The 25868-nt window shown below is 38.1% G+C and overlaps 1 protein-coding gene across 5 annotated transcripts in view; it reads left to right on the top strand.

Annotated features, from left to right (window-relative positions):
- stard13 (StAR related lipid transfer domain containing 13) overlaps window positions 1-25868 on the top strand; it is a 272259-nt gene that overhangs the window by 225890 nt on the left and 20501 nt on the right. For 4 of the 5 annotated variants that reach the window (XM_062974708.1, XM_062974710.1, XM_062974709.1 and 1 more), the window contains 5 exons: window positions 279-360; window positions 5417-5480; window positions 11631-13012; window positions 14106-14279; window positions 21286-21445. In XM_062974708.1, the coding sequence (XP_062830778.1) occupies window positions 279-360; window positions 5417-5480; window positions 11631-13012; window positions 14106-14279; window positions 21286-21445 (1862 nt within the window). The remainder of the gene's footprint in view (window positions 1-278; window positions 361-5416; window positions 5481-11630; window positions 13013-14105; window positions 14280-21285; window positions 21446-25868) is intronic. The other variant, XM_062974712.1, reaches the window with a different exon arrangement.

The following is a 25868-nucleotide window of genomic DNA, read 5'->3' as shown; positions in this document are numbered from 1 at the left end:
ACTGCCTTTTGGAATAATGAACAGCATAATATTGATAATACTGATCAAAATCTGAAGATTGAAAAATTACCCTTTTGATATCTTTTTGTATTGAGACTATGACATGTTGTCAATGGTTCAATTGACAGCTCTTAATACTACATTCTAGAAACCCGTTATTCAAAATAATATTCCTAGAAGGAATTGTGTTTGTGTTTTAGTCTGAAAAGTCCATCCAGACTTTCTAGGAAGGAAATACATTTTTCTTATTTCACTAAACAGTGTTTGTTCTTTTCTAGATTCCCAATTTCCTATTGACATTGCTGCTGTAAAGAAAGATCATGATTTTCTTGACAAGGATCTTGTAGAACCTCTTTGTAGGTAAAGTGTTTCACTTTTTTGATGCTATTATTTTTATATTTTCATACTATTTTAGCACTATTCATCATATGTTAAACTTTTGTTGTTATGTGGCTTCTACTCTTGACTTAATAGCAACCCTTTTATGCTTTGGCAAAGCGTACTGCTGCTGCCATCTTACTAAGACAGACAATGTGACTTGTCTATGGTCAGTAAATGGGTTTTCATAGTCAAGTGGGGATTCAATCCATGGTAATGCTTCCTGTATCCACCTTTTATATACAGCATTTCCTGCGCTTTTCCCACATTCCAGGTGTGTGCTTGCCACATTATAAGGGAAATTGGGAATGGACTGAGACTTGTGAGGGGACAGGAAGCAGTAAAAGCAGCAATAAAGGAAGCAATAGGAGGCACCCGTTCATAACTGCAACTATTATTGTGTAAAGCAGATCCTTCCTCCTCATAGGTTATCGACATTTAGCTGTGATCCATATCTAATCTAATATAAATTAAGCTTACCATAGCAACCTGAACAGAGCCCCCGGTGGTGCAGCGGGTTGAGTTGCTGAACTTGCTGATTGAAAGACTGGTGGTTCGAATCCAGGGAGTGGGGTGAGCTCCCGCTGTTAGCCCCTGCTTCTTCCAACCTAGCAATTCAAAAACATGCAAATGTGAGTAGATCCATAGGTACCGCTCTGGCAGGAAGGTAATGGCATTCCATACAGTCATGCCAACCACATGACCTTGGAGGTGTCTACAGACAATAATGACGCTTTGACTTAGAAATGGAGATGGAGAAATGGAGGCACCCACCCTGGTAGCCTTTTAGAAAGTTTTGAAAACCTGGCTTTTCCAGTGTGTGTTTAAGAAGCATTGATATTATCGGTGCTGCTGTATTGTTTTCTGCTCCATTTGGTAATTACTGTCCTCGTTTTTCCACCTTGGATTTCTCCTCTTTAATACACCATTTTTATCTACCTCATTAGATTTTAATCATGTATTCTTTGCACTACTGCCCAGCCTTTTATTATTTTAATCTGCTCTATTGTTTTCACTTGGCGGTTTATTCACCATTATATCGTTGTTGAAATGTTTAGTTTAATTTATGCAATGTTAAATGTCAATGATGTTTGTTTTATTATGAATGTATTTTATTTTGTTTATTGTGGAATTTTGAACTTGGCTCCATGTTAGCTTCCCCGAGTCCCTGCAGGGAGATGGAGGCAGGGTATAAAAATAAAGTAGTAGTAGTAGTAGTAGTAGTTGTTGTTGTTATTATTATTATTATTGATGAGCACCAACCCCCAGAGTCAGAACCGGCTAGACTTCATGTCAGGGGGAAACCTTTAGTTACTTATCACCCTGAACACACACCCAATCCCATCTTATTTTACAAGCTTAACAGTTTGGTCCTGGTCAGTACTGTGATGGGATATTGCCAAGATTCTCCAGGTAGGATTAGGAAAGAATTTTGTCTAAAAACCTTAAGAACTTCTACTTGACAAGATGTATCAATGGCCTGACTTGCTATAAAGAAAATTGCTATGTTTCTTTATGCATAAATGGGCAAGAATGTCAACCTGAGCCTTCCATATCCAAACCCAAACACTATCTGTTCTGCATTGTTATTTACTTTGCTTTTAGACATCTGTGGAGCATTCCACTGAATCTTTTCTAGGCCAAGAGACGAATAATAAAAGGACATTGATATCCTCCAAGATGTAAAAAGTGGTTATTCTGTAGTAGCACAATAGAATGCTGGATCTAGTAGGTATATCTTTTTGAGAACCTAAAATACAATATTGCCTAAAATCAAGAGATGGACGTCTTTTCCTATTTCAACAAGCTGCTGTTGCCATTTTTAGAAAGCCAAACCATTTCAGAGATCAAATGGCCAAGGGGTTTTAACAAAGGTCATTGACATATCTTGAAAGTAGGATGTTGGAAGTATTGTTGCATCCATTGTCTCTGACCCTTGCATGCCCTGGTCTGGATTCCCTTTGCAGCTGCTCAGCAACAGCTGCACACTTGGGTCACAGGAAGTTATTATTTGGTCCAATGTTAAAGTGTCAAAAGAACAAGAGAATAGGGCAAAAGGCCACCCAGAAGGCCACCCAGTTTAAGAGGTTTTGATCAACATGCTATTATATTCAGTATGAGCCAAACTGAAGACAGTGTTTTGAAAGGACAATGTGTTCTAGATTGTCTGCTCAGAGATTGCACTCTTGGCCCTCTTCAATTATTTTGTGTGGTACCATTGTACACCCAGGAATATTTTCCAGGTATTTGGACTATTGCATACCCCAATTTTTTTTTAAAAAAAAAACCACAATATTTATCAAAATGGTACTTATGAATGTGTACACACATGCCAGCATCGCAGTTTCTTTTGGCAAACTATAGAAAAACAGCAACCTGGCTCCATAACTCCTACTTCAAACAGACTTTTGACATTTAAGCTCCCCTGTTGCAAATTGGTCTGTTGTTGTATTGGATTTAACTGCTTAAGTGTTCCCCTTTTTCCTGTTGCAATTTTAATTGTGCTTTAAACTGAATTGGTTTTAAGTTACATGTACTAATGAAGAAGTTATTGTTATGTCTTCATATTAGTGCTGTTGGCAAACTTGAGTGACTTTTTGGCAGTAAGGTGTGGTATACATTAAATTAAACTAATGAAATAAAAAGTGCCCAGACTGGTGTTTATCCAATCAAGATAAATGTTAAGGTTTAACTACATTATGTGTGATTTCCTTTAATTTGTTCTCAATTTCCCATGACTTATCTTCAGTGGCTGACCTTGGTCTCCACTTATTTTTATAACACAGCAGAGCTTAAACTTTCATGGTGTAAATGTAGTCACATTGGTTGCACTACAGTTTTCTTGAATAGCAACATTGTACAACCAATTGTAGACCCTGTCAGAACCCCACTTACACAAAAGGGAACATACAGTAGATGAGTGTAAAAATCCAATAGGATACTAGCCCATAAAATAAAGGTAAAGGTTTCCCCTGACGTTAAGTCTAGTCGTGTCCAACTCTGGGGGTTGGTGCTCATCTCCATTTCTAAGCCGAAGAGCCGGCATTGTCCATAGACACCACCAAGGTCATGTGGCCGGCATGACTGCATGGAGCACCGTTACCTTCCCGCCAGAGCAGTACCTATTGATCTACTCACATTTGTATGTTTTGGTTGGCAGAAGCTGGGGCTAACAGAGGGTGCTCACCCCACTCCTTGGATTCAAACCACCAACCTTTCGGCCAGCAAGTTCAAGAGCTCAGCAGTTTAATCCACTGTGCCATTGGGGCTCCCGCCCATATATAACATATATTTGGGGAAAATGAGAAAGAAATTTCTGTATTCAAAACATAACACTCATAAATCAATCTGTCCTTACTTTGTTCAACTTGCCATTGATTATTCTTTCTAGTCTCCAAATTATTCTTGCTCGGGATTTCACTCCCATTCCACTGACAGATGTAAGCAGATGGAGAACTCTATCTTCTCCTATTGGCACATCAAGAGGGTGTGAGAAATACAGGCAGGCTGTATTTAATTGGAAACTCTAGGGACATAAAGAGAACCATTAATCCTTTTGTTTTATTGGCACAATCTGTTTCAAAATATTGGACAGACCCCAGAAGATATGTCATCATCTCTCTAGCTTGAAATACGGACAGCTAAATCAGCAAGCTGGAGTTTGGACACTGACTCCATTAAAATGTAAACCCGAGTCTTCAAGGAAGGCTTGTCTTTTAACATCCAGATATTAGAACTATATGCAGTTTGAGTGAGATCAGTTATCTGATAGTGTTGTACAATTAGTGTGGTCTATAGCAGAACCTTTCACAACCTCCCAAAAAGTAGGGGGTTTTTCCCAGAGGAGCTGTAGAGGAGAAAATAATACATTATTCAGAACTCTGCAAACTTTGGTACTCTTGAAAGAAAAGTTATTCTACTTTGGCTTCACAGAACTGAGGTTGGAGAAGGATAATAATGCTTTTTTGAGAGTGTCAAAGGTGCTATACCTTGACAGAGACTTAATGCCTTGTGAGGCAAACATCACTTTCAGCAGCTGTATTTTCAAGAAGTTTAGTATTTCAAAAGGCTAGAGAACTTTTTGTGCTGGAATGGCAGTAGGAGGAAAGAACAGTCTTGCTTTTCTGCTTATTTCAGTTCTTCTAAAATAATTGCTTGTCTCCAAAGAAGTAATGATTTACCTATAAGAGTTAGAAATTGAATCTCAGTGGAGGATCTTAAACCATGATTGTTACTGTATATACTCATGTATAAGTATAAAATTTTAATTGAACTATATCTTACCTCTTATCAAGAAGGGAACCATCCTCTTCTCCGATTGGAGTGGCAAAAGTCAAGAGCTTAGTCCATCCAGGGGGGACCTACAAGAAGCACCAACTCCTCTACTATCTCCATTGCCACAGAAAAATCTTTTATAATCCTAGGCAGGAAAATGGCAGCGATGGTCAAAGACAGCTGGCTCTCTAAGACAGCCCTGAAACTTTCCTCTTTCCATGTAATGACCCTTGACTTATCTACAGGTCACATCAAAATCTGTAATCTTTGGCCCCCAAATGTGCCCTCAACTTATACATGAGGTTGACCTATTCATGAATATATACAGTAGATCTCACTAAAATCTAAGCACATTTGTCCATGTTTATTGGTGCTTTTTAAATGGAGAAATTATTAGTCCAGTTGTACTTCATTGTTTGTTTCACTTTCTTTTTCATACTGGGGTTTTTCATAATGTCCATCAAGCTATCACATAGAAGGGACAGAGATTGTAAAAATGTGAGGAGGTTTGACTTGTATGAAATTCCATTTTTGATTACATTATTGGGATTATCTATCTGTTATGCCTTTTAGCCCAACTGCTGAATAACCTGGGTGGCAGGAGAAAATAATTCCTCTGTCAGTACTATTGCATAATTTCCTTGCTGATTTTGCTTTACATGTGCTACCTAAGTTCCATCTATACAAATGAACAAAAAGCAAAATGCTATAGAGCCAATAAAATTAATGTGATTCTAATCTTTGGATCTCCCTTTGTTTGTAGACGACTGAACACGTTGAATAAGTGCGCCTCAATGAAACTCGATGTGAACTTCCAAAGGAAAAAGGCAAGTAAACCTGGATTCAGAAATGTTTGTACTGAACTTCAAATTGCATATGAAGACTAGTTGTGACTCATTGTATATTCGGCAGTGTTTTATGGTGCCTGCTTTAATGTAGATGTGCAAGTGTTTGATGTCATATAGTTAGAAAAATTGAAAAAAGGATTGGCAAAAGTCATTGTCTTGGATCAATTGGCAAGTGAAAGTTTACTTGTATACTCTGCTCATGTAGTGTAATATCATTGTGTTCAGTGGAAATATGTGACTTGAGATGGAGGTCAAATACCCCGATTATGGCTATCATAGTCCTGTGACTCCTGTCTTTTTCCTGCCCAGTGTTCTCTTTAGCCCAATAAAAAATATCAGATGTTTGAATAATGTTGCATAAATACAGGTCATAGAGACTCAATATTAAGACAACCATTCCCAGAAGACTTTTTGAATTGCAAGGGGCTTACATATTGCCTGTTAAACATGGCACTACTCTAAGTACCTTGTCTTACAATTTAGTCTATTTCTGTGTGGCTATAGGGCATGTTTCCTTGCTAGCAAAAAAGCCCAAAGTATTTTTCTTTTGTGTGTGTGTGTGTATGTATGTATGTATGTGTCTGCTGACTTAGGAAAATAAAGCTTGTCGTGTTTACAGGCTCCTTGTGTAACACAGGCATTATTGTAGGCTTAAGGGTTTTTAGGAAGGAATGCAGAAAATGTCATTTGATATGGAACATTTTGTAACAGCGCCAACAACATTTTATTTACAAGGAACGCCTGTCCCAGGGGCACTTTCTAATCAGTACAAACATATAGTGTAAACCATCGCTCTTAAAAAAATGTGTGTATCTGGTTCTTTCCCTGTAACTTGCTTATTTTCAGTGGGTCTACAGAAATTATAGCCAACTGGATAGGAAAAAAATGGCATCTTCTCATGTGAACCTAAAATGATACAACATGCTTTCTTTATAAGTGGTTAATCCAACCTTAATTTTCTTTGGGGTGGGCAAACTTTTTCCCTTTCCCCCCATTCACCTCAAGTAGTGTTTGGTATCTCAGAGCTGTTCTCTTAAGTGGCTGGAGGCACTTACATATAATGAAGGAATTATGTTTCATACAGCGATGTTCCACATTTGAGTTTGTATCATAAGACATATCTCCTGACTCATCAAATCATTTGCAAGTATCAATTCAGATACTCCTCCTCAAGCAAACTTAGTGTGAGATACTTGAAATTATTTTTGTTTGTCTGTTTTGGATGGGCTGTCTTAGGAGCTCTTCATTTGTGAAAGATAGGAATGATGCTTCTGAAATTTCTGCTGCTATGGTGGGCTGCCATATTATGTCTTCTCAACTACAATTTGATCTATATGGTCATGTTAAACTACTTCTACGGGATTGAAATTAGCTGGCTCTGGAATTTGTGCTTTGTATCCGATGATAGATGCAGACCAAATTTTCTTTTGCCATTCTCAATATTGCAGTCTACTTATCAGTTACTGCATCAGTATGGCAATATTTACAATTGCAACATGTTGGGAAGGTCTGTATATGGACCATTAGCTCCGAGCCTCTCAGCAAACCCTGCTGTGTTGAAAGCATTAATTATATCCTCAGGGGAACCGACAACAAGCTATTAGGTTTGTATTGAAAGCATAAAATTTGTTGTAGATAAAGTTAAAATAGAGTGGAACAAAAGAGATGTCCCGTTCACATTTAACAGTAGAAAAACTCTCATCTAAATTGTCTTTAGAAGGAAAATTACGTTGGCTCCAGCAACAACTGGCATTTCAGGTATATTGGATGTCATTGTGCCTTTTAGAAAGACATTGTCTACTCCAATTGAATGCTGTCATGTTATACTGAAATGCTCTCTTGTGGCATATGAAATGTGTTCAGTGGGTTACTCTTTCTGGCTACAGGTATTACAACACAATTTGGTATTATGAAAAAAAAACTTTCACATTTATAAATACACATGTTCTTTTAAGTTTTGTTCTTGTGATTTGAAATCCACATGATGATCCCATATAATTTGATTGTTCTTAAAAGACTTTCCAAGGCCCCTTCTACACTGCCATATAAAATCCAGATTATCTGCTTTGAACTGGATGATATGGCAGTGTAGACTAATATCCATTTCAAAGCAGATAATGTGGATTATCTGCTTTGATAATCTGGTTTATAAGGCAATGTAGAAGGGGCCTATGATTGGGAAGATGATTGGCCATCATTCAATTATCAGAAGATCGGACTGCTTTAGATACACATGAATGTGGCTTTTGCAGTCATCACCTTAAAGGAAATGTATTTTTAAATATTTTAACAATATGGCCAGCTTGTATTAATGTTTGTATTATTTAAATGTTTTAAGATATTTTCAGCTTGTATTACTAACCTAGCAATTATTCATTTCCTATGTACTTCCATTTCTTTTTTTTCTTTGTTCACTTTTTCATTGTGATGATACTTTAAAAATCTACATAAATAACTATGCTTTTTGGTAGTGATATTTACATAGCCGCCTTATATATCAGAAGTAAATGCTATTGCATTCAGTAGTGCTTTTTGTTTCAAGTAATCTCTTATTCTATTCTCACCACCTTGTGATAAATGATAGACATTTTCTGAATGTTTTTGTTTTGTTTTTATTTGAAATCAGCACATAGATACATTCACAATCTTATGCCCAGTCATAACTACAATTGCCTATAATTCACAACTCTACACTAACACATACTACCCATGGATGAGGTGTTGAAATTCTGTATTTAACTTTAATAGAAGATTACCAGTAAATCAAAGATAAATAAAGCAGAAGGACCCCCAGATACAAGAAGGTTAAATAGCCAAATTTTAATGGAAGTAAATGCCGTATATATATATACAGTGTAGTGTATAGAATAAAACTTTTAAAACCAGAATCGAAAATTTCCAGTGTACAACCCTGACCTCTTGATAAGGCCTAGTACTTTAAGCTCTCTAATTTTAGTTAGAAAGCTTTACAACATGATATGATAATCTTTTTCAATGCCTTAGAGAAACATCAGCCAAATAAGCTTGAAAGGTGCCAATTTAAGGAGGCATTTTGGGAGCGAATGTAATATCAGTGGTAAGGTTTATCTTTTCTTCTACATAATCAAATTTTTAACTCTAGACAAGCTCCAATCTTAACACCTAGTTCTTCACCTAGAATCCTCAAATAGAAGTCCAGATTTCGACAACACATAGAAATCCAGATGTTGCTAGACTGCAAACCCTAGCATTAATCACCATTAGCTATGTTGGTTATGGCTCTGCAACTTACAGTCCAACAACATCTGGAGGGTCCCATGAGTCCCATTCCTGCCACATACTAATTTGTAGGGGGGAAATGCCCATAAACTGTTCTGCTAGATACAGCTGCAAATGAAGCAAGTCTCTTCTGCACCTGTGGGGTCATAGCCTTGGTGAGAAAAAATGTGGAGAAGCCCATTAAAATGGAACCACAATTATACATTTTTCCTGGCATTCACTTACACCCAAGAGACCTATGTTTTCAAGTCAACTTTTATTTTACTTTTAATCAGCAATAACTAGCTAAGTAAGCAAAGTTATCTATGAGGGTTCTCCAAAGCTGGTGATATATGCTGGTTTATTACACAATTGCTCCTTGATAGTTCTTGATGCTATCTGAATTTTACATGTGGAACATTATGACATGGATTGTGACCATGTGTCTGATCTCCTTGTCCCCTCTCCATTTTGTCCACCGATGCACTTCCTGTCTCATTTTGTTACTTCACAATGTGGCCTGGCCATTTTAAAATTATTGTTTAAAACTAAATGGCGAAAGTGTTTCACAGGTTTAATGAAAGAAAGGTCAGTTTATTCTGTGTTTTAGAGAAGATTTCCCCTTCCATCTGTCCTGCGCTGAAGAAGAAGAAGAAGAAGAAGAAGAAGAAGATCTCCAAACCAGCCTTCTTTTAAAAGCTTTCCTGTTTAAACAACATATTAAAATCATATAAACATATAAATCATATAAACAACAATCAAAGTCCATCAATAATATAAGCATAATAGGATAAACATCTCCCCTCCACCCACTTTTGCTTCAGTTCCCAACCAAAGCCTTGGTTGCTCAGCTCAGTGATGGAGAGGCTTCTCCATCACTGAGCTGAGCAACCAAGGCTTTGGTTGGGAACTGAAGCAAAAGTGGGTGGAGGGGAGATGTTGATAGTCCTAGATATCCATGCTTTTCTTTTTATAGTATTTATTATTATTTATTATTTACGCCATTTCTATCCCGCCTTTCTCACCCAAGGGGACTCACGGCGGCTTACAGATGTAGCAAGATTCAATGTCAAAAAACCAACAATACAGTAGAGTAAAAACATCAAGCAATAAAAACAATTAGGAATTAAAACACATGAAACAATATACAAAACTTAAGACATATAAAGTGCTTAAATCCATTTGTCCACATTTTTAAAGGGTATTTTTAAGGGACTAAACATTTTAGGAGTATTGTAGAGAAACTAAAAGAAAAAAGAAATGCATCTGGAATTATCAATGGGCAAAGGGATTGGGCAGACCCCCTTTCACCAGCACAATTTTTATCACAAGCAACCCACAGATAATCCCCGAAATGGCAACATTTAAACTAGTTCTTTCAGAAATTTCCTTTTGAATAAACATTTAAAGTCAGGAAATACAGTAGAGTCTCGCTTATCCAACGTAAACGGGCTGGCAGAACGTTGGGAAAACGAATATGTTGGATAATAAGGAGAGATTAAAGAAAAGCCTATTAAACATCAAATTAGGTTATGATTTTCAAATTAAGCACCAAAACATCATGTTATACAATAAATTTGACAGAAAAAGTAGTTCAATACGCAGTAATGTTATGTTGTAATTACTGTATTTATGAATTTAGCACCAAAATATCACAATATATTGAAAAAATTAACTACAAAAATGTATTGGATAAGTGAGACTCTACTGTACTGTTTTAAAGTTCAAAACATCTTCTGATTAGCAAAAAATATTGTTTGTATTGGAGAGAAATGAAAGGAAAGCAATACGTAACATCACATCTCAAAGTTTGACCCATTTGAATTAGCTTTAGAGTCTTCTTCCCTCACCTATTGGAGTCTGTTGGAGCTCTGTGAGTTGCCTACTACTACATCTGGATTAGGACTACCACGTACATGCATGCCATCATGTTTGTGCCGTCTCTTTGGCTAATGTCATGTTGTCATAGGTTTCCAAAAAACTTTTGGCTTTTCTAATTTTTAGAGTTAGAACTAACTGGAACATTCTATGAAATTCCTAATAACGTACATGTGAAAACATCATGTAACTTGACCTCATGTGATAGTGTCATTAGGTTAACATTTTTACTATGATACATAATTGTTGTTTCATCCGTTATATTTTATTTTCCCCAGTGCTTATTAAGTAACTGCCCATGAGCCTTTGTCTTGTGAACCACCCAGGCAAGAGAGAATACATTGTATATAAGTCTATTTGAATGAACTAATGCTGAAGGATATCGACTTGGTGGTGAATCATTGCTATTATTGCTGCACTATGGAGTCTGCATTGGCATTCTTAAGTGAGGAAAGAAAAGCTGTATTTCTCTATAGCAGAGGTCCTCAAACTTTTTAAGTGGAGGGCCGGTTCATGGTCCCTCATACTGTTGAGGGGCCGAATTATCATTTGAAAAAAATACAAACAAATTCCTATGCACACTGCACATGTCTTATTAGTAGTGCAAAAAAACTCAACACAACAATGATATAACAATACAATATTTAAAAATAAAAACAATTTTAACCAACATAAATCTATCAGGATTTTAATGGGAAGTGTGGGCCTGCTTCTGGCCAATGAAATAGTGAAATTAATTAGGATTGTTGTTGTTGTGTTTAGGATTGTGTTGTTGTTGTTGTTGAGTCATTTCAGACTTTGGGAGAGCCTAAATCTTAAACTGAGGGCGGGGGCCAGGAAAATTACCTTGGAGGGCCACATCCGCCCCCCGGGCCTTAGTTTGGGGACCCCTGCTCTATAGTATTGAAATACAAATATTATTAACCTGGATGTTTAACTTTTAACTGTATCACTAGAAAGGAATGTACATTTTATTTCTCCATAGTTATAGAGGTCTATATCATGTTTTTTCAGAGTGAAGACTCTGATGAAGAAGACCTTTGTGCCATTAGTAACAAATGGACTTTCCAAAGGACCAGCCGAAGATGGTCTCGGGTAGAAGACATTGACACCTTAATTCATCAGTCAGGCAAGCATGGCTCTTCAGGGGACACTAAAATGAAGATCACCACCAGCAGTGAGAGTGTGCTTACTGATCTGAGTGAACCTGAGGTATCGTCTATTCACAGTGAGAGCAGTGGTGGAAGTGACCATCGGAGTCAATCTGTAGTCAGTAGCTTTCTCAGGGAGACACTGGATGGATCAGGACAATACTGTGTAGAAAATGCTCACGACTCTTGCTCAGTTGGCAATACTCCTTCCCAGCTTCCAGAAGACTCTTCAAACCTCAGGAATGGGAAACCAATGCGAACCAAAGCTAAAACTTTTCTAAAGCGTATGGAGACACTTAAAAACAAGAGTGCCCATGGAAAATTAAAAGGCACCGGGAGGACTAGTGGCTTAGTAATAAGTAGACCTATTCTTCAACATGAGCCAAAAGCTCGAATGGATTTGCAATGTTTGCAGATAAGGGATGGAGACCTCCAAAATGTAGGGACTCAAGACACAGCCAAACAAGGATCTCCTTGCTCTGCTAAATCTAGCAGTGAGAGCAGCCAATCAGAAATGAGCAGTAGCGGCATAAGCACTCCTTCCTTAAAGGAACGCAAGTATCATGAAGCAAATAAACGAGGTGGGATGTACCTAGAGGATCTGGATGTTCTTACAGGAGCAGCACTCAGGCAAGTGATGGATCAAAATCATAGAAATGAATTTCATTCCCAAGAGAACTTAGTGGTTCATATTCCTAAAGATCACAAACCCGGAACGTTTCCTAAGGCACTTTCAATTGAAAGCCTATCTCCTACAGACAATGGTGTAACCTGGAGGACAGGTGGCATTTCATTAAACAACAAGACAGGTTCAACACCCAAAGAGGCCAGTCCTCTTGCTTCCTGCCCAAAGGAGAGTCGGATTAGCATTTATGACAATGTTCCAGGTTCTCACTTGTATGCCAGCACTGGAGACCTTCTAGACTTGGAACGAGAAAATATTTTTCCTCATCTGGATGACATTTTGCAGCAGGTCAATGGACTTCAAGAATCTGTAGATGATTGGTCGAAAAATATATTACCAGAATTGAAAAACAACGTTTTATCAGTTGGTGATTGTAGCTCTTCATCATTCCAGTCACCAGCTAAGATTTCATTAGAGTTTGAACAGAACTCTGTAAGTGAGGGCCGGACAACGCCTAGTGATATGGATAGAGATGGAACATCTCTCAATGAATCAGAAGTTCCTGGTGTCAGGGACAGAAGAGACTCTGGTGTTGGAGCATCCCTAACCAGGCCAAACAGGTTTGTAACGTTCTGGTTATTTTAAAATCCTTGTGCTTAGATTTCCAGAGTGGAAAGCAATAGAAACATGTAGGTGTTGTACCTTTCTTGAACAGACTGAATATCCCTCATCTAAAATGTTTGGGAGCAGAAGTGCTCCGTGTTTTCAAATTTTTTCAGACCCAAGTCTAAACATGAAATTAATTTATGTTTCATATACACCTTATACATATACATATAGCCTAATGCACAATATTTTAATACTTTAATGCATAAACAAAGTTTGTGCACACAAAACCACCAGAAACCAAAGATTTCAGCCAGCCAGCCCATTATTCTGGATTTTGGATTTCCAAGTAAGGGATGCTCGACGTATATATTTATTTATTTATTTAGGAAGGAATTAATGGTTACCTTACAGAATACCCCAAGACACATGACAATTCAACATTGGTATTAATTTTAATTCCCAGTATAGTAATTAATTGCTAATTGTCCAATATTGCCAAAGAATATTCCATTTAAAACTTCCCTACTTGCAGTAGTGGAAATAGTAGTGTTAACAGAGCATAGGTACAGAGCTTGGAAGTACAACTATTTGGAGTATAATACCGGGAAAACTGGGGGATTCGGCTTTGAATAGGCAGCATTTTACTAGAAATAAATTTCCTTGAATAGAAATTGTTTCATTTTCACAAAGTATTTGAAGAGTTATTTTATAGGTAATAGACCTTTCACCATCTGCCAGAAGAATTTGTGTTAGTAAAGGAGGATTACGAATTGTAAATCCTGAGAACTATTATATAATTTCTTAGTCGTGCATAGATGCCCTGGAAGTGAATGGGAATTACTAGGGCATGAATTTTATGGACTATAAGATGTCTACATGTCTGAGGAATAGCTGTAACATTCCTCAAATACATAGACATCTTGCATAAATTTCTGTTATGTTACTGAAATGTTGGCAGCACTTGTGGAATCCTTATGGTTTTATACTGGTATGAGAAACAGCAAAAGGAAATCTTGTCTACTTATTGAGTTGCTTTATAGACATCAAACCTGTCACCATCATTGGGCTTCTTCTTTGACTGTATTTTATTTTGTTTATCTAAAGGCGATTACGTTGGCATAGTTTCCAGAGGTCTCATCAAATGTGCCATCCCATAGGATCACTCCAAATCAGTAGTCAGTCAGCTGCTCAGTTAAATCTACTACAAAAATTTTCCCTGCTTCGTCTTACTGCCATCATGGAAAAGTATTCCATGTCAAACAAGCATGGCTGGACATGGTGAGTACTACAGAAGTTAAAACATCTTCATATTTAGCACTCCCGATTTAAAGTTATAAGACATGGACACTCTATTCATTGTAAAAGCAAGACAACTTATTCTATCAGCGTGAAAATTAGCATAGAGATTATACTAGGTTGAGAATATAATACAGCCGCTGTTCAGGAAAACATGGTGGATTTATTTATCATGTCAGAAGCAGACCGAGGGTACAAGTTGTAATGCATTTGTAGACATAAACAAAGTTAAAAATAAACAAACATGGTGAATTGCTATGTAACATTTTATGAAGTTTCATGTATCCATGTATTTTCCCACTCAAAATATATCCTTCAGGTAATTGAAATTACTTTTTTAAAAATCAAGTATATTGTCTTGTTTTCAAGACTTCATCTTGTCTGATGAAAATTTCTCACATATCTCTAGTTGCAAGTTTTAAATTGTCTATTTGTATAGAAATTGAACATATAGTGCAAGAGTTGAAAATTGTACAAAGTTATGGCATTGTTCTGCCTTCCGGTTTTATGATCAACCACTGAGTTGTTTGGTTTGAAAGTTCCTGTATATCCTACATGGAACTTAATATTTATCTTATATAGAATAGTAGTAAAACTGGTACTAACTTGCAGAGATCCAGTTTTGTAGAATATACTACATGTTTAATTGAATTTTGCTACTGGAGCTAACTTAAGTTTTGGTAGGGATAATGAAATGGTTGTGTCTGCCCTCCTATACGGTCAGAAAATGTGTGAGATGCAAGGGGAGCATAGAACATTGGGTAAAAAGAAAACAGGAAAAACCAAAGGTTGTGCATATGTCTACGTCTGAAGATGAATCTCCTGATGAGAGTACTACAAAAACATACAAGTCTGTCATCCAGCTGAAAACATTGTGAGCAGCTGGTGTTTGTGGGATCCAAAATTGATTCTCTGCAGTTCAGATTAGGAATCTTTTCTTGCTGTAATTGGTGTCATTGTCTTCATCCACATATAACTTTCCTTTTGCATTATCTTCTTCTTTGTTGTGTGGGAATGGAGGCCTAAATTCAATTCTTAGTCCAAACTAGGGTAGGTCTTTTGAACCAGTTATTGAATGTAAGCCCCATTGAATCAATAAGTGTGTTTTATCTGGAGCTAGCAATCAAATTTAGTTTTCAACTGCCTACATTGGAGCCGGAACATTTTAAAAAATATAATGTATTATTTATTTTATTATTTATTATTTTATTTATTTATCATCATCTTCTATTAAGCACAGGCCCCAAAGGTGGTGTACAACACAAATAGGTAAAACAGTTATAACAAAACTAAACCAGTTTTGAAAACACACACGCAGTTACAGTAATACAAAGACCGATCTTGGTTTTAGGAACCAAAAACCACACAGTTTGGGCTACCTATAGAACAGTGGTTCCCAACCTTTGGGCCTCCAGGTGTTTTGGGCTTCAGCTCCCACAATTCCTAACAGCTGGTAAGCTGGCTTGAATTTCTGGGAGTTGAAGTCCAATACACATGGAGGCCCAAAGGTTGGGAACCACTGCTCTAGAAGCTAAAAAAGGAATAAAGCAGGCTGAATGTCCCTTGGCAAGGAGCTTTACAGCTGAAATGCTATTATAGGGGCCATGTTAGCCTCCAGGAAACTTTGGAAGAATATATCGACTCCCACAAATGTCCCAAACACCTCTAGGAGGAATAGGGATATTTTCACCATATTCAAAAAAAAGCTTTCCCTGGACCTACATTGAATCCAGTGGTGCATAACATGATGGAAATGCATCAATACTTCTTAATGGGCATTTTGAAGCACTCCACAACCAAACATTGCACTTTTTTTAACCTTTAGAGGTCCAGGAGGTCTGTAAATGTGGTGGAAATCGTATCCACTCCAAGCAGAGTGTATTTGAAACCATTCTGGAACATGTTTTTGATCCTATACCAAAAAAATTACTTCTGAAAGCAATATTTTAACAATTTTTGTTTTGTTTTTGTTTGTTTTTTTAAAAAAAACATAGTATCACTCATGGCTATTTTTGAAAAAACGTTGTTCCCTTATTACCAAGACATTATGTATTCAGAGTAGTGTCATTACTAATAGCACATTAAGTCAATATTCGGTGTATGTACAATATGGCTCCAAGAATGTTCCTGAACTTCCATAGTGATCAAGGCTCCAGCCCCCCGGGGGGGGGGGGGGGTAGGGGTTCAACCCACCACGAAAATTTTCAGGTTTAAAAAAAACTGGTTTACTCATGAATTTTAACTGATTAACAAAATCCCCATGAGTGTCCACTGAAGTTTATCTGTCTTGAGTGTCCACTGAAGTTTATTGATGGAGTCTGGTTTCTAAATTATTTTGCATTATGGAACTACTCTTCATGATTTGCTAAAAAAAAAGGTTTCAAGCCTCCCCCCCCCCCCCCGAAATTTATTTCTGGCTATGGTCCTGATAGTGATCACTATTGAAATAAACAATGTACAGCAGAAGCATATCATAGGATCATTCTGGAGAACCTAGAAAAGACCAGTGAAAACATTTTTATATGAAAAGTGAAATAGTGATATACTACTCCTGCAGATACTGGGATCATACTGTTTTATGCTCCAAAATATATGGCCACTTTATTAAACAGCTTGGCCATGAAAATTTTGATTTTCAATTTTCAAAGCATGTTGTTTTGGATTATACAACACAGGCTGGGTTTCAGAATGCACAAAATTCATCCTTGGTATCGGTTATAACATTACGCACTTTGCTAAGTACTTTATGGCATTAGCTTACATCTAAGTAGCCCATGTGAGAGTTTTAAGGATTATTACTCTCATTCCGCAGCCAAAGGCAATCAAAGCCAAGCTGTAACAGTCACACAGCAGGAAGTGTAATTCAGGAAGTCTGACTACAACACCACCAGGGGATACTCTGCCTGCAGTAGTAATAAAAGTAATAATTACACAAATAAAGTGGAAGAAATGCAGGCAAAATTTTAAGCAAACCTTCTTTGAATAAATGCAATGGCTTTGTAATAACTAGAGAGCTGTGTTAGATATTACACTTGGAGCAAATGTACTGTACTGTTTACAAAGAAAGCAACCCATCTAGCTAAATAAAAAAGGATGAGAATGGAGGAAAATAAAGCTTGTACTAGTATTACCTGTACTAGTATTACCTGTAACACCAATTAGCTAGGAAGGCTCACTGATGGCTGTTGTGGTCATCCAGAGAAATTCCTTCTTCCTCACAAGACCACCGCCTTCTCCAGTTTCAGTCTTCAGGTTCTATACCTAATGTTGGTCAAAGATACCACGGTTTATTGATATACTACACTCTCCTAGCATTCTTAGTGTCCAAGCTGGTCTGTTTGAGAAACAGAGATGACCTGTCCCAATAAATATTGTAGTGGAATGCTAATGCTAATATACATTCCAGACACTCAGGATATTTATTTATTTACAGTATTTATATTCGGCCCTTCTCGCCCCGAAGGGGACTCAGGGTGGATCACATTGCACACATATAAGGCAAACATTCAATGCCATGACATAGAACAGAGACAGAGACAGACGCAGGCATGGGCTGGCCTCGAACTCATGACCTCTTGGTCAGAGTGATTTATTGCAGCTGGCTGCTATCCAGCCTGGGCCACAGCCCAGGAGAAGATAGAGATTTTCTCCATCTCCTTTCGAAACTGGAGATGAGAGAGGGATTAGATTTGGGATCTTCTGCATGTGAAGTAACTGCTCTCCTACTGAACAAGAGCTGGGAAGCATTAGTTTTAATGCTAATATGCCGTATTAATGTTAATGTTGTACATTCTTTTACTAAAATATGTCAAAATAATTTTCTACAATATTGTTAATATTTTGAGTTACTTTAAACTGCTTTTTTCATTATTTTGGGGGCAAGTAACCACCGCTCCATGCAGTCATGCCGGCCACATGACGTTGGAGGTGTCTACGGACAACGCCAGTTCTTCGGCTTAGAAATAGAGATGAGTACCAACCCCTAGAGTAGGACATGACTAGACTTAATGTCAAGGAAAACCTTTACCTTTACTAACCACTTAGTAAATCAACAATCTTTTTAAGCTCCACTGATTCGGTTGTTCTTTTTTTAGGACCAGACAGTGGATTTAGGCTACAGTGGTTAAAATAATGTCCTTTAAAATGAATGAATGATGGGTAATGAATTCATTTTTAACAAATTACTTGGAAGCTCTATATTAAAGCATAGTTCGTTTTCAAAGCAAGCAGGAATTTGTGTCCTGAACCTATTAAGACACTCACTCCACATCTGTTCAGGCAACACAATTTATTTAGATCATAATTGTCAGTTCATCTCAATGAAAAAACTTATTTCACTTCTGCTTTTATTATACTTCTGACAGAGGGGTGCCTGCTGACCCCCCTTTGCCTCCTTTTTTTTAACTAAATAAATTAAAATTACTGAATCGGAGCAGAACCAAGAATGTAATACATTCCTTGAGCTTCACCTAAGGTGAATTTGGCATGTGCTGTTCTTTTCCTGTAATTCTATAAATGAATGGTAATGATAAACCATGCAATTTGAGATTACAGACATAATAAACCACACTGAGAAAACTAACTGAATGCTTTCAAGTTTAATCTTCTGCCATTATTTATTGCACTTGAAATTGTGAAGCATTTGCTAAGGAAGTATGTTGGGCTGAGCTGACTGAAAGCTACGTTATGGAGAATGCACGCTTCTACAACAAATATCTTTGATTGCTTGTGGCACTGTATTAGTGAGAGCATAATGTGTGTGAAATGGAAAGCTGCTCTGTATCCCTGGGTCCTTTCACACCACACATTTATAGGATTGTGTTTAAGCTTTCACTGCCATGGCAACAAGCTATGGAATCCTGGGGTTTGCAGTTTGGTGAAGTGCTGCAGCTTTCTGACACAGAATACAAAGTACTCCTTCCCCAAAGTGCAAATGTCAGGATCCCATAGGATGTTGCCATGGCAGTCCAAATGGAATCATAAATGGCACCATAATTATGTCGTTTGAAAGGACCTGCTTTAGGAAGGAAAACTATTTGCTACCAATTAAACTTTTTATTTAGCTTGCCCTTTGCTACTGCTTTATCAAACTCAGTGCTCTCTTTCTGTTTAATCCTTCTGAATCTGCCTTTGGTCCTTTTGCCAAATGCAACCCACGAGCCATTTAGGATGAGCTGTTATTTATGCGATATAACTACCTGGTCTTGCTGCCTTCTTGGCAGTGCAGAAATAAAGAGGATGTAATATGTGAACTGTATTCAATTCAATGGGGCACATATATACATAGTCATGTCCCTGACATTGTAAATGCACTGAGCTGGAGCTGGGTTGGGAACATGGATAAGTAGTCCTATCCCAATCAGAAATTACTCCCCTTGGACACCATCAGTAGTGGGATGGGAGGACCTTTACTTGTTTGAAGGGTTTGGCACAAACCTTTGGGAAGAAAGGGGACTGCAAAAAAATAATAATTTGGCATTGCAAATTGTGAGCCTATGTGACTCATAGGCTACATTTCGCATTGGTCCAATCTCAATGATGTATAGAACATCTAGAATTCCAAAAATAATACAATTACATAACAAATGAATGGATCCATTTCATGTTCCCATTTTAGAAAATATACAGCAATTGCTGGAGCCCCAACGGCGCAGCAGGTTAAACCGCTGAACTGCTGAGCTTTCTGGCCAAAAGGTTGGTGGTTCGAATCCGGGGAGCAGAGTGAGCTCCCATTATTAGCCCCACTTCTGTCAACCTAGCTGTTCGAAAACATGCAAATATGAATATTTATTTATTTATTTATTTACAGTATTTATATTCCGCCCTTCTCACCCCGAAGGGGACTCAGGGCGGATCACATTATATACACATAGGGCAAACATTCAATGCCCATAAACACATCAAACAGAGACCGAGATAGACAGACGCAGAGGCAATTTAACCTTCTCCTGAGGGGATGTTCGATTCTGGCCACAGGGGGGAGCAGTTGCTTCATCATCCACTCCTCATTCCAGGTCGTAAATTAGTTAAACTTGCCTCCCCACTTTTTTTTATAAGTGGTACCTTATTTCCTACTTGATAGATGCAACTATCTTTCGGGTTGCCAGGTCAGCAATGAGCAGGGGCTATTTTTTATTTTTAATTGACGGGTGCTCATCCCGCTACGGGCTGGCCTCGAACTCATGACCTCATGGTCAGAGTGATTTATTGCAGCTGCTCAACAGCCTGCGCCACAGCCCAGCCCAAATAGATCAATAAGTACCGCTTCTGCGGGAAAGTAACAGCACTCCATGCAGCCATGCTGGCCACATGACCTAGGAGGTGTCTACTAACAACATCGGCTCTTCGGGTTAGAAATGAAGATGAGCGCCAACCCCCAGAGTCGGACACGACTATACTTAATGTCAGTGGAAACCTTTACCTACAGCAATTGCAGATTATTGGAACTGGAACTATGGTGAGAGGGATTTAAGTTCAGAATATTGTTGTTGAATCAATGGAATTTATGAAAGTTATAATTGATTGATGCTATCATTGATTCAGTGGTCTTACTTTCATTGGGACTAACAATAGGATTTACCATTCATTATGGTCCCCAGAGAGAATGTCAGCTTTTAACATAATAACCTAAGGACAACCTGCTGGGTCAGTACAGAAGCTTATAGGAAGTCCACAAGCAGGACATGAGTTCAACATATTCTCAGCACCATGCTGGGTTTAAATAGCATGGTAAACACATGTAGGAACCAAAAATTGTAGGGTGGGAGGAAGTTAACGACATACTCACATACTGGGAGTTCAGACCTGATTTCAACCTTGATCTCCATGTGGTTGCTGTTTAAAAGACACCACAAAGTAGATATGAAATATACTTCATATGCCTGATGTATCATCTGATTTGATCATAAACAAAATTTAGAATAGTATGTGCATTGTTTAGATATAGACCCAATTATTGTTGTTATAGTTATTCTTGTTAACATTTCAGGGCTGTACCAAAGTTCATGAAGAGGATGAAAGTTCCAGATTACAAGGATAAGAACATCTTTGGTGTGCCTTTAATAATCCATGTGCAAAGAACAGGGCAACCTCTGCCACAGGGCATACAGCAAGCACTGCGATATTTACGGAACAATTGCCTGGATCAGGTAAGTTCTTCATTTCTTGAAGCTAAGAGTATACAACATTCTTGTGACAGCTTCATTTTTAGCTAAACTTTGTAATGATGGGTTTTTATGGCTCTGGGTTTTATCATTTTGTTTTTGCTTCTGTTTTGTAGTGACTTGCATAGCCACAGACCATAAACTATAACAAACAATCTGGGAAGCATTCCATTTTGCTGCAGAAGAATGTTGTTGTGTAACACTGTTATACAAGTCACCGTTGGAATAACTCAACAGAAAAATGTGCAATTTGTTCTTTCTCCTCCTATAGCTGCCAGTTATTATTTATGTAGGACTTCCTGGAGAGGAAGTTGGAAGAGACCCATGAGGTCTCTTCCAACTCTACTATTCTATGATTCTAGGGTGAGATAAAGAAAATTGTCACATCTTGTCAGAGGGAGCGGTTTCATTGAGAACGATCAAATCCAAAGATTTAGAAAAATCTAAAAAGATGGCTTCGGTGTCAGTGGAATAGTGAATCTGCCCAAGGTTTTGGCTCAAACTTTAAGGGGTCTATCCAAAGTCCTGGGCCTGTTTTGGATAAAGGATTCAGCACCCTGGATAGCACCATTAAAAATCAAACATTAGGATTCACTGACATTTTGGCCACCAGCTGGCACTGGACTTACATTTATGGATACAGATTCTCTGCCTTTTGAGAATTTTGAAAAGCAGTGAAAATACACAAGAAAAGTATGGTGATTGTAGACTTTAATGTTCTAATCTAAGCAGAGAATCAGCTGCATCAATATCATTGATTCAATTCACACCCCTGACCTGATCAAACCTCACAGAGTAATTATTAGAATCAAATATGCAAGCGTTTAATTTTGGTTCTATATTTGGGAGCATATCCTGGGGCTGCATGTACCACTGTCAAGGAAGAAAAAGGGCAGACAAGAATACTCAGTTGTAATAGACTTGCAGGATCAAAATTGGATGCAATACAAAATCTTCCATTTTCAAAAAATCTAATCCCTCACTACTTCTTCAAGCGAAGAAGTGTGTAACAGATTGTGAATGCAAAGAAAGGCTTTTCCCCCCTAATATTAATTGAGGTCTGTATCATACTGTGACCTTTGGTGCAGCCTGCAGAGCACAGGCAAGTTATAAAGCTAATTTTTGCTAATGGTGGAGGAAGTGGGGGGGGGGGGACACATTTAAACAAAAAGAAAGAATGCTGAGAAAAGAACCAACCAGTGTATAAGTAATGGCTACAGCTCAAAAAAGTGTTGTTTACTGTTATTCCCCAAGTAGAGAGGCACCACTCTGATGCCACATTGCAGACAGTTTCTATAAATGCTCCAGGGTGCTTTTTTGAAAGAGACAGTTAAAAGTGATATTGTACATCAGCATGAGATAATGTGTGCCTATAAAGAGATTCTGGAGTTAAGAGCATTATTTCCAGTTCTGTGCCAGCTAAATAAAAGCTTGTCTTCAGGCTATGAGGACATGTGTTGCAGGCAAGGAGCATTCTTTTTTTAGTATACTCAGAAATATGAAGGTTAGAATCCTGTATGTCACTGCTCAGCATTGTAGCATAGCATGACATAGCACAACCATAACTTACACATCATGGGCTATCACTTGTGGCCGAATATGATTGCCTTCCAGAAGTAGGGCCTTAGTGGTGGGTCCATAGGTGACTGTAGAGACCTATTCTGGAACCTCGTGGTCTGTCACAATAATGACATTTCCATATGGAAGGTGATTCTGACAAAGGTTTGCTTGATGCAACTTCTTCTTGACATGTTTTCCCCTTTCATTGTCTATTCAAGTCTCTTCAAAATCCATAGCATTGTTGATAACAGCTGACCTCCAATTAGAACATTTTAGGGCCAGAAATTTCCAGTTCTCTGTGTTTATTCCACATTTGTTTAGGTTCACTTTAAGCCCATATTTAAATCTCTTTTGCTATCCACCAACATACTGTTTTCTGTTCTTGAATTGAGAATAAAGTAACTGCTTTGAGAGACGGTGATCAAGCATTTGTCCAGTGGCCAGTCCAGCAAAGTTGATGATAGAGAATGATCACTTCAATGTTGGTGGTCTTTGCTTCTTCCTGAATGCAGACATCTGTCCGCCTGTCTTCCCAAGAGATAAGCAGGATTTTTTGAAGGCATCACTGATGGAATCTTTCCAGAAGTCAAGAGTGACATTTATAGATCCATGTTTCGCAGGCATACAATAGAGTTTGAAGGGCAATAAATTATAAATAAGTAACTTGGTATCCCTACGAATGTCCCCATCTTCAAACACTCTCTGCTTCATTTGAAAATATGCCTCAGAACTGAGACGGTGTTGTATTTTGGTGTTGATGTCGACTTTTGTGGAGAGATGGCTGTTTAGGTAGCAGAAATGGTCATCCCGCTAAAAATCGGATGCCCTGATAATACTGTGAACATCGTGCGGCTCCTCCTTGCGAACAACAGTATTGGACAGCTAGGGCTTCCAATGTGACCCATTTAAGGTGGGATCAGGAGTCAAACAGGGATGTGTTATTGCCCCAACCTTATTTTCCGTGTGTTGTCAAAGGCTTTCATGGCTGGAATCACAGGGTTGTTGTGTGCGTTTTGGGCTGTATGGTCATGTTCCAGAAGTATTCTCTCCTGTCGTTTCGCCCACATCTATGGCAGGCATCCTCAGAGGTTGTGAGAGATATATATGGATGCCTGCCATAGATGTGGGTGAAACATCAGGAGAGAATACTTCTGGAACATGGCCATACAGCCTGAAAAACACACAACAACCCATATTTTCCATCTTCATACCTATGATTCTTACACCTTGTTGACTGGGAGCTTCCCATGTGGAAATTGCATATTGAACAGATGGCAAGCTTTTTAACCTCAGCAGACTGAAAGCCAAAAGTAAGGTCATAACAACATCTGTTATAGAATTCCAATATGCTGATGATAAGGTAGTATGTGCTCACTCAGAAGAAGACTTACAAGCCACTTTAAACACCTTCACAGAAGCATATGAAAAGCTTGGCCTCTCATTGAACATTGAGAACTTTGAGAAAACAGTACTGTGGAATTTGAAGAGGCACGAATGGAAAGTGAAAGGGAGAAACGTGTCAAGAGGAAAGTGCATCAAGCCCATCCTGACCAGGGCCGCCTTCCACTGGAAACTGATGTCCTCACTGTGCAAGAACATGCAAGTCAAGATTAGGTCTCCACAGTCACCTGTGGACCCACCACCAAGACCCTACACTTGAAAGCAATCATACTCGGCAAAATGATCACCGATGGTAGATGCACCCTGTGTGAGTGTGATGTGCCCAGGAGCATCAGAGTGTTTCTATTGATTGAGTCCCATGAGATTTGAACCTTGATCTTCCTAGCTCAGCACTCAAACCATAATGCCATTGTGGTTCTCTTATCTCAATTGCCCCCTCCCCCCGCAAAATTAGATTAAACCCTGGCATCTTTTTAAATCTTGACAATTTAAATCTGGCATCTTTTTAATTTATTTCAGTTATGTTTGTTGAGCCTTATAGAGTCTTTAGAGGGAACAAGAATAGAAGACCTCCTCTAAACAGTTTTTCTCCCCTTACCAACTTTTTGTACTTCAAATCTGCATCCAGCAGCCATTTGACAGCAAACGTGGGAGACAAAGAAAAGCTAAGAGTCATAATTAGAAACGGAAACGTGCCCACACTTTTCTTTTCATGGTATCATCCCTTCCACTATGTAATGAGGAAAAAATAGTCCTAATAGATCCCAAGTTGTGTACACTAGGGAATTTAAAAATGTGGGTTGAGCACAGGAATTGGCCCCAGGAGGATTCCATTTATGAGAACTGCTGCAAAAAGACACTGCTGTGCAAAGATACTAGACGTCTCATTTGAAGAATTATCAGTCCCTTGCAGAAGAAAACAGAAGATAAAAATATATTGCAGAATCCCCATATAACTAATCTTTCTACTACATCCTTTTCCCTGCTAAAAGCAACAGGAAAGAATGGACAGGAAATTGGGACAGGGGACGGCAGCTGGGAGAGTGTCAGTTCGGTCTGAAAAACATGTCCTTCAATTCCAGCTAAGATACTTCTTGGCAAGTGATATGCTACTTCTGAAAAAATAATATTTTATGCTGCTAACTGCCACAGTGGTTGAGAGAAAATTCTGTGCACTAAATCCTATATTAGGGTGCTTTGAAGGCACTGCTAGGCCAAATGCTGAGCTTTAAACAGGATATTTGTTAACAAAAAATAAGAAATATAGTATGTTTACCACTTGTAATGTATCTGCATTTGTAAATAAACAATTCTAGCTCAATCAAAACTTATAGAACTTTTTGTGAGGATAAAGGGCAACACATACACCTCCTTGAACTCATTAAAAGGAAAATTGAATATAAATGTGATAAATCTAAATGCTTGTTTGTTTACTTGTTTGTGCCAC

This window comes from Anolis carolinensis, chromosome 3 (assembly GCF_035594765.1).
Source record: "Anolis carolinensis isolate JA03-04 chromosome 3, rAnoCar3.1.pri, whole genome shotgun sequence".
Taxonomy (NCBI): domain Eukaryota; kingdom Metazoa; phylum Chordata; class Lepidosauria; order Squamata; family Dactyloidae; genus Anolis; species Anolis carolinensis.
The sequence above is the reverse complement of the archived record's forward strand: the minus strand, read 5'-3'. Positions and strand labels throughout refer to the sequence as shown.